This window comes from Mirounga leonina, unplaced genomic scaffold, assembly GCF_011800145.1.
Source record: "Mirounga leonina isolate KUSES-001 unplaced genomic scaffold, KU_Mleo_1.0 Mir_447, whole genome shotgun sequence".
Taxonomy (NCBI): domain Eukaryota; kingdom Metazoa; phylum Chordata; class Mammalia; order Carnivora; family Phocidae; genus Mirounga; species Mirounga leonina.
Genome location: NW_023270757.1, coordinates 8398758 through 8409089, shown reverse-complemented (window position 1 = coordinate 8409089; position 10332 = coordinate 8398758). Strand labels below are relative to the sequence as shown.

The following is a 10332-nucleotide window of genomic DNA, read 5'->3' as shown; positions in this document are numbered from 1 at the left end:
GAACCACCTAGGCACCCCTACTTTTTCCTTTTTTTAATCAACAGGATGTCTCATGTTCTAATATAGACGTGTTAGCATTTCCATTATAACCATTAATTTGTTAGTCTGTCTCAGTAATTTTGTCACTTGATTTTTATGTGGGGAGGCCCTCTCACTTGTAACATGCAAGGGCTATTTTGTTGTACATTTTTTTTTTTTTTTTGTTAGAACAACTCAGCAAAATAAAATTCCGGTTTATTGTTGGACAACATTGTTTCACACATACATCAAACAGGCCAAAAAAAATAAACAGCAAAAAAAGGACAAAAAAGGACAAAAAGAAACCTTTTATCTTTGGCCTTTTTAACCATCTCATACAAACCCACTACTTATAGTACAGCTAAGTACATACACAAAAAAAGTTACTGGAATGCTCAGAATAAGATTGTTTTTTTTGTTGTTGTTTTTGCTTTTTTTACAAGGTTTTTTTTCTCCTTTGAGATTATAATGAACATGGTCACACCACAAGTAAAGTTAGAAGTAGGACAGAGAACGCTCCAAAGGCTGGTTTGGTCATCCGAGATCATTAAAAATGGCTAACCCCTAACAATATGTACAAAAATATAAAATGTAAATAAAAAATACAAACAAATTTTCCTTTTAAAGTACTTTTAAGAAAAAAAGCAGGGCCTTGGAAGTTTTGGTTCTTTTTTCCTCCCCTGTTGCAAATTCACGCTGTGGTTTTGGCTGGGTGGCGGAGAGCGTGTGTCATCTGCAGGTGGCGCTGCCCGCGTTGGGCAGGCGGGCGGGACTCTACTCGAAGGTGACCACGTTTAGATTCTGAGACCGGAAGTGGAGGGTGAACAGGTCATGGCGGCCTTTTTTTTTTGTTGTTGTTAAGTTTAACTTTTCCTTTTTTGCTGTCTAGTCATCCTCATCAGTCTTCTGCTTCTTGGTGTCGACATCATCGTCCTCATCATCTTCAGCTGCCCGTTTGCCCGTAGCTGCCTCGGCCTCCTCATCTTCGTCTCCATCCTCTTCCTCACCATCGCCTTCCTCCTCCTCCTCCTCTCCTTCTCCCCCTTCTTCATCTACCTCATTGTCAGCCTCCTGCTCCCCATTTTCCTCATTAGCGTTCCCATTAGCAGGCGCGTCTCTTCCATTCTCTGCCTCCTCCACAACTTCCTTCTTCTCCTTTAAGTCCTTGGTGGTGATCTCGGAGCTGGTGTCCACGGCCGCGTCTGACACGATGGGGCACGCCGGTGATCCGATGCAGCGGATTACAAAGAAAGCAAGAGTTGGGGGACTCTGGCGAGAAAGCTGCCGGAGTCCGCGGCGGCGGAGGTGGTTGCGGCGAACGGGGAGCCGGGCACGGGAACAATGCAAAGATGGCTTTTCAGAGCAGCCAGTGGGCTACATGTTGCTTTATTAATCTTTTATTATCTTTATGGTTATTTATTACTTAAAATACTTTATTTTGTCTGATATTAAAATTGCTACATTAGCCTTATTTTTGTATTTATCTATGTATTTCATCTATTCTCAATTTTTACATTTTACACTTTTTAAGTTATTGTGTTTATTCAAAAGCAGTCTTCTGTATACCAGGTTTAAAAATAAAATGAGTTAAAATGTATATTATTTATGCCACCAAACAGCTGAAATAGGGTTTATAAACATTTTATTAAAGTAAATACAAACAGAAAAATGCACACAACATAGCTGTAACCTTGATGAACTTTCACTGACCAAACACACCTGCACAATTGGCAGATATCAGATATTACCAGCTGCAAAAACATAGCTAATGCTCCCTTTCAGACAGTACCAGCCCCTTCCTCAAGGGCAACCACTATGCTCCCTTCTAACAGCATAGATTTCTCTTGCTGTATTTTTTTTAGTTCTTAGCAGTAGAATTAGTGGGTGATGTATACTCTTCTACTTGGCTTTTTTTTTTTTTTTTTTTTTAAGATTTTATTTATTTATTTGACAGAGAAAAACAAAGCCAGAGAGGGAACACAAGCAGGAGGAGTGGGAGAGGGAGAAGCAGGCTTCCCGCTAAGCTGGGACCCTGATGCTGGGCTTGATCCCAGGACTCTGGGATCATCACTTGAGCCGAAGGCAGAGGCTTAACCAACTGAGCCACCCAGGCACTCCATTTGGCTCCTTTCACTCAATTCAAGTTTGTGAGATGCATCCATGTTGCAAACTGAATATTTATGTTCTCCCCAAAGTCATATGTTGAAGCCTAACCAATAAAATAACCAGCTTTTCATTTTTACTTGATTTAAATAGCAGTTTTAGGTTTACAATAAAATGAGAGGAATGTATACAGATTCCCCATATAGTGTCTGCCCCTGCATTTGCATAGGCTCACCCATTATCAAAATAACTAATCAGAATGGCACAATTTTTATCAAGGATATACCTAGATTGATACATAATAATCACCCAAATTCCAATATTTACCTAAGGGTTCACTGCTGTGTTGTACATTCAGTGGATTTGGACAAAAGTATAATAATATATATTCATCATCATAACATTATATAGAGTATTTTCACTGCCCTAAAATCCTCTCTGCTCTGCCAATTCATTTTCTCCTCCCCCCCCCGCCCCCAGCAACAATTGATTCTTTTATTGTTTCTGTAGTATTGCCTTTTTCAGAATGATATGATAGGAAGCCTTTCATATTGGTTTCTCTCACCTGTTAATATGAATTAATTTTCCTTCATTTCTTTTAATGGCTCAGTAACTCCTCACTTTTAAGTGCTGAATAAAAATCCATTGTCTAAATGTACCTGTTTGTCTATCCATACACCTACAGAAGCATATCTTGGTTGCTTCACATGGACATAAGTTTTCACGTCCTTTGGGCAAATACCAAGAAGCACTACTGGCCATATTATATAGCAATGTTATGTTTTGTAAGAAGCTGTCAAACTGTCTTCCAAGTGGTTGTACTGTTTTTCATTCCTACCATCAGTGAATTAGATTTCCTGTTACTTCACATTCTCATAAGACTTTGGTGTTGTCAGTATTCCAGATTTTGGCCATTCTAATAGGTATGAAATGGTATCTCATTATTATTTTAATTTGCATTTCCAAATGTCATATGCATAGCATCTTTTCATTTTTTTTTTCCATCTGCTCATCTTCTTTGATGAATGTCTGTTAAGGGTTTTGGCTCATCTTTTTGTTGTTGTTTTGTTCTTATTGTTGAATTTTAAGAATTCTTTCTATATTTTGAGTAACAGTCCATTATTAGGTGTGTCCTTTGCAAATATTTTCTCCTAGTCTGTGTCTTGTCTTCTCATTTTAAAAATTATAATGAAACTTTTAATTATGATGAAGTCCAGCTTACTATTTCTTCCATGAATCATGTCTTGTATCAAAAAGGCATCATTATACTCAAAATAATCTAGTTTTCTCCTTTGTTATCATCCAGGAGTTTTATAGTTTTACATTTGTCTATGATCCATTTTGAGTTAGGTTTTTGTGTTTTGTTTTGTTTTGTTTTTTAGGTGTAGTTCTGTGTCTAGATTGATTTTTTTTTTTTTTTTGAATGTGGGTATTCAGTTACTTCACTTGTTGAAGAAACTACTATCTTTTCTCCAATGTGTTGTCTTTGCTCATTTATCAAAGATCACTAGTCTATATTTATGTGGGTCTATTTCTGGACCATCTATTCTGTTTATTGACCTATTTGTCTATTTATTTACCAATGCTACACTGTCTTGATTAGCTTTTGTTTCTCCTTAATTAAGCTCCATGTTCAGCATGGAGCCCAATGTGGGGCTTGAACTCAGAACCCTGAGATCAAGACCTGTGCTGGGATCAAGAGTCAAATGCATAAGTGACTGAGCCACCCAGGTACCCCTTGATTAGCCTTTCTGTAAGTTTTGATGTTGGGTAGTGTCAGTCCTCCAATTTTGTTCTATCTCTTCAATATTGTCTGAGCTATTCTGGATCTTTGCCTCTCCATATAAATTTCAGAATGGTTTGTTGATATGCATAAAATAACTTGCAGTGATTTTGATTGAGGTTGCAAAGGTTTATACAATAATTGAGGAAGAACTTGTCTGATAATATTGCATATTACTATTTATAAATATGGAATATTGGTTTATTCTCTGATTTCATTTATCCTCACGTAGTTTTCCTCATATAGAACTTGTACACATTTTGTCTGTTTTATACCTAAGTATTACATTTTTGGGGAGCTAATATAAAAATAATTGTTTTTAATTTCAAACTTACTTGGTATATAGGAAAGCATTGACACTTGTATATTAATCTTTTACCCTCCAACTTTGCTATAATTGCTTATTAATTCCAGGATTTTCTTTGTTGATTCTTCCATATTTTCTACATAGACAATCATGTCACCTGCAAACAAAGATAGTTTTACATATTCCTTGACAATCTATATACATTTTCCCCCTTTTCTGGCCTTATTGTATTATCAAGGACTTTTAGTGTTATGCTAAAAGGAGTGATGAGAGGAAGATTCTTGTCTTGTAACTGATCTAAATGGAAAAGTTTTGAGTTTCTCACCATTAGGTATAATGTTAGCCATAGGTTTTTTGAGGATAGTCTTTATCAAGTTGTGAATGTTACACTGGATTCCCACTTTTCTGAAAGTTTTTATTATGAGTGTGTTGGAATTTTGTCAAATGCTTTTTTTTTTTTTTTTTGCATCTCTTGATGATCATGTGATTATTCTTTTCTGGTGTGTTGATATGTGATGGATTATATTAATTGATTTTTGAAGGTTAACCAGCCCTGCATGCCTGGGATAAATCCCACTGGCTGGTGGTGTATAATTCGTTTTGCCTTTTTTAGATTTGACTTGCTAATAGTTTATTAAGGATTTTTGCATCTGTGTTTATGAGAGATAATGATCTGCAAATTTTTTGTAATATCTTTATCTGTGGTTGTGTTTATTTGTTTGTTTGTTTTGTATCAGGATAATATTGACCTCATTGAAATTGTGGATAATTGGCATTATTTCTTCCTTAAATGTTGAGTGTGGAGTGCCTGGGTGGCTCAGTTGGTTAAGCATCTGACTCTTGGTTTTGCCTCAGGTCATGATTTCAGGGTCTGAGCTGAGCCCTACATCAGGCTCCACACTCAGCAGGGAGTCTGTTTGGGATTCTCTCCCTTTCCCCTGACCCTCCCCCATGCTCATGTGCATTCTCTCTCTCTCTCTCTTTAAAATAAATAAATAAACCTTTAAAAAATGTTGGGTGGAATTCACCAGTGAACTCGTTTGGGCTTGGTGCTGTTTGGGGAAATTATTAATTGCTGATTAAATTACTTTAGTAGAAATAGTCTTATTGAGATTGCCTTTTTCTTCTGTGAATTTTGGCAGATGTACCTTTCAAGAAATTGGTCCATTTCATCTAAGTTATCAATTTTGTTGGCATAGAGTTATTCATAGTATTCTTTTATTAGCCTTTTACTTTCCATAGGACCTGTACTCATGTTGTTTTTAGTTCCTGATATTAGTAATTTGTATCCTCTTTCTCTTTTCTTATTTTTTCCTTATTTTTTCCTTTTTTAGTTTTTCTATGAGGTCTTTCATTTTATTGATATTTAAGAACCAGCATTTGATTCATTGATTTTCTCTATTGGTTTCCTGTCTTCAATTTGATTTCTGCTTTAATTTTTATTACTTATTTTCTTATGCTTACTTTGGATTTAATTTGCTTTTATTTTTCTGGCTCTAAGGTAGAAAGTTAGATTATTGATTTTATATATGTATTTTCTTTTCTTTTCTTTTCTTTTTTAAGATTTTTATTTATTTATTTGACAGAGAGAGATAGTGAGAGCAGGAACACAAGCAGGGGGAGTGGGAGAGGGAGAAGCAGGCTTCCTGCCGAGCAGGGAGCCCGATGTGGGACTCGATCCCAGGACCCTGGGATCATGACCTGAGCCGAAGGCAGACGCTTAACGACTGAGCCACTCAGGTGCCCTATATATGTATTTTCTAATCTATGCATTCAATGCTACAAATTTCCCTGTATGTACTTGTTTTGCAGAATTCTACAAATTTTGACAAATTGTACCTTCATTTCCTTTTAGTTCATATATTTTCAATTTCTCTGGAGACTTCTTTGACCCATGTGTTTTTTAGAAGTGTGTTGCTTAATCTCCATCTGTTTTAGGATTTTCCAGTTATCTTTGCATTATTGCTTTCTAGTTTAATCCCATGATTGTCTGAGAAAGACATTGTATAACTTCTATTCTTTTAAATTTCTTAAGGTGTGTTTTATGACCTAGAATGTGTTCTATCCTGGTAAATGTTTTACATGGATGAGGTAGTCTATAGATACTCATCATATTCACTTAAGATATTGTGTTAAACTATGTCCTTATTAATTCTCTGTCTGCTGCGTCTTTCCATTTTTAAGAGAGATCAATTGAATTCTCTAATTGTGAGGGTGAAGTCATCTATATCTCCTTATAATTCTTTCAGTTTTTGCTGCCTGTAGTTTTTTTTTTTTTTTTGCTCTGTTGTTATACATATCCACGTTGAGAACTGTCATTTCTTATTGGAGAATTAGCCCCTATATCATTATGTTGTGCCCCTCTTTTTTCTTGACAAATTTCCTTACTTTGAATTTCCTTTGTCTGAAATTAATAAAGCTAATCCTATATTCTTTTTATTAATGTTAACATGGTATATATATTTTTTCATCCATTTACTTTATAAAGTAAATTTAAAAGTGGTTTTCTTATAGACAGTGTATACTTGGGTCATGTTTTTCTGATCCACTTTGAAAATTTCTGTCTTTTAATTTGTGTACTTAAACTATTGACATTCAAACGGAGTATAGATATACTCAGAATAATATTTATCAAATGTATTACTGGTTTTTAATTTGTTGCTCTTGTTCTTTGTTCCTATTTTTGTCTTCCACTATTTTTCTGCCTTTTTTGGTTTTAATTGAATATTTTATATGATTCCATTTTCTCCCTTTCTTAGCATATCAGTCGTACTTCTTTATATACTTTTTTTAATGGTTGCCCTAGAGTTTGCAATAATATTGACAACTACATAAGGCCACTTTCAAATAACAGTATACCCTGCATAGGTAGTGCAAATACTTTATAATAACAAAGTATTCCTCATTCCCTCCTCTCATCTTTTGCATCATGACTGTCATTCATTTCACATATATAAGCATAAATAAATATATATATGACCTATACATAAGCATATATAATCAAATGCCTTGTTTCTATTTTGAATAAACTATTATCTATGAGATCAATTAAGAATAAGAAAAATTGAAGTTTATTTTTAACTTATTTCTTCTTTGAAGCTCTTTTGTTTTTTAATGTAGATCCAAATTTTTGACCTATATTATATTCCTCTTCCCTAAAGAAAAATTGTTAACATCTCTTGTAAGGCAGGTCCCTCCATTTTTGTATTTCTGAGAAAGTGTTTGTTTCTCCTTCATTTTTGAAAGATAATTTCACAGGGTACAGAATTCTACATTGGTAGGTTTTTCCTTCAACACTTTTTTTTTCCCTTCAACACTTTAAATATTTCATATCATCCTGTTATTACTTGCACGTTTCCTTTTCCTTTTTGCCATTTTTTATGGTTTTAGGTTTTTTGTTGTTGTTGTTCTGTTTTGTTTTGTTTTTTCCCTCTCAGTTCACATTGTCCTTATGCTTTGAAAACATTTATTTTTACTAATTTATGTGTTATTCATCTAAACCAACTGACAGTCATAGTTACACATTTATTCTACTTCTAGATAATATATGAACTTTAAAATATCTACAACTTTATTATTCCACTTCCAAATCACATGCTATTGATTTTCAGTATTTTTTTTTAAGATTTTATTTATTTATTTGACACAGAGAGAGAAATAGCAAAAGAGAGGTAACACAAGCAGGGGGAGTGGGAGAGGGAGAAGCAGGCTTCCCGCTGAGCAGGGAGCCTGACCTGGGGCTGAAGGCAGACACTTAATGACTGAGCCACCCAGGCACCCCTTATTTTCAGTATTTCTTTAGACCATTTCTAACCTAGATTAGACTTTTAATATCACTCTATGCATTTAATGATTTTTCAAATATTTTCTTATTGTATTAAATCCCCCCTCCCCATATTAGAGCCAAAGCAGGAACTTAAGCTCAGTTTTCTTAGGAGATAAATCCAACAAGTATAAGTAAAGGAAAGGGAGGAAAAGATTATATATTGGCCAATGTTGTGGGCAGTGTGGACTTAGTCCTGCTCAGAATCCACAGAAGAAATCTCCATGGTTTTCTTACTAGTGCTTAAGGGATTGAAGCAATGACCACTAAAACAACACTGTTTAATCAAAGGAATCCACAGAGATATTAATTAACTCCACAGTTCATCTAAGTTGTGACGAGTGTGAAGGAAAGGCCTTCTGAAGCTTTGGAGAAAAGCTTGAGGCGTCAAATTAGTTGGACAGGAAGAAGATATTTGATGTGACAAGATGGTAAGGCATATGAATTGTCCAAACATTATACTCAGATTGAGTGTTTGAGGATTAAGGACAGTATATCTCCAGCATCAGCCACTACTTCATATTTATAATATGTTGCTCACCATTTGATCTTGCAGTTCAGATATGCCATCTGGGATTTTCATTCTACCTTTAATACTTCTTTTATAATTCTTTTCAGAGAGGTTCCATTGCTGGGTGATATATTTTTAGTTTTCTTTAAATAAATTTCCCTACTTTGCACCAAATTATATATTTTTCTTTGATAGTGAGTTTATTCTTATTCTATCCATAAAGAACATGTCATTTTCATCTAGAGATAATCTTCCTCTTATTACGTTTCTGACCAAAGCACTCAATTTACACTATTTATTTGGTTTTCCTTCAAAACAAACTCTGAGATGGGGCTTCTCTTATTATCAAAGAGGTTGTTCCAAGACACAACTGTAAAGAAGAGGGTAGGTGAGAGAGCAAAGAAATGGGGCATGGGGGGAAGTGTAAAAACGTAGTTCACAATTATAGCACCTGAGTGGTATAGGAACTGATCTATGTGTACTGCAGTTCTTGACATTGGAGAATAAGGACCATTAATTCTGAGCTCATCCAGCAGGCAGGTATGGTGGACTTTGGCAGAGAGACATCAGAGAAAAAGAAAAAATCATGCACGTGCTATCATTTGAAATTTGGCCTAACACACAGAGAAGGGGGATATGGGTGGGGGCACTTGCAATGTCAACTATATCTGTGTTTTCCCTAAGGATACACTTAGGCTACTACAGCCCTCATTTTTGGAAGAAATGTTAGACAAAAAATTATCAAAACCCCAAAAAAATGACCTCAAGACTGGCAGATAAATCTCCACAACTAAAGGTAGAGGAGGCCACATCAAAGAAGGTAGGAAGGGTGGAGACAAGTTTTGGGAATGAAAGGGACAATGGGTAGCTATGGTCAGGAGAGAGCCAGTGGCACAGAGAAGGGCAAGAAACAGACTATCACACTAGGGAGCTCGCTTGGGAAGACAAATCCCTGTAACATTTGGCTTTGAAAGCAAGAGGGACTGAATTTCATGAGTTCTTATAACAAGCAGAACTTAAAGCCTGGAATTTTAAAAATCATCAGGCTCAGCTCTGGGAGAGCCTGAAGGACATTCAGAAGCTGAGTCCCCACCCTTAAACAGATAACATGACAAATAACTCATGCAGATATAGCATAGAAGCAGCAGTTTTGAAAACATCTGGAGCATGTAAGAGGGAGAGTTATTTACTCATCTCAGAGCATGTCCTGGAGAGGCAGGGATTGCAGGAAGACCCTTCCCAGAACAAAAGGAGCTGGCAAGTGCCATTTCCTTCCCCTGCCCCCCAGCATAAACACACAGCCACCTGTAGGAACCAGTGTGGCACCAGCACTCACTACCTAATTTGCTTACAATAAGCCCCAAACCCCCTGGTTTGGTGGATCTGCCCTTCCCAGTCACACTTGCCTCAATCCTGATCTCTTCCCTCAAAAGACTGGTACAAACCCCACCAATACACAACTCCAACTCACACATTTTAAGGGACCCCAGCTCTGGTGGCAGCAGCAGCAAGTCTCATTTTGCAAGCAGACCAGCACACACCTTGTTAAAATGCACTCCACCCTTGCTAAAAACAAGCATTACCCACAATAGGCAAAGAGAACCCCTACAGACAACTGGCCTGAAGGATAAAATGTCTAGGACACAATAGTAGGCGATAAGCTACACATATATGAGACAGTCTCTGAAGTGCCAGATCCTGGAAAATAGGGTCTCTGCACTGGAGGACACTATAGGATCTCTTCATAAGACCATTACCTTCAAGAGCAGGAGAGGTAGCTGAATTTC

The 10332-nt window shown here is 36.2% G+C and overlaps 1 protein-coding gene across 1 annotated transcript; it reads right to left on the bottom strand.

Moving 5' to 3' along the window:
* Nucleotides 1-449: 449 nt before the first annotated feature.
* Nucleotides 450-8617, bottom strand: LOC117999015 (prothymosin alpha-like). Its single transcript, XM_034987909.1, has 2 exons — nt 8576-8617; nt 450-1392 (listed from the first exon to the last, which is right to left on the bottom strand). Exons 1-2 carry the CDS (start codon nt 8615-8617, stop codon nt 904-906), a joined length of 531 nt encoding a protein of 176 aa, XP_034843800.1. The 3' UTR covers nt 450-903.
* Between the last annotated feature and the right edge of the window lie 1715 nt (nt 8618-10332).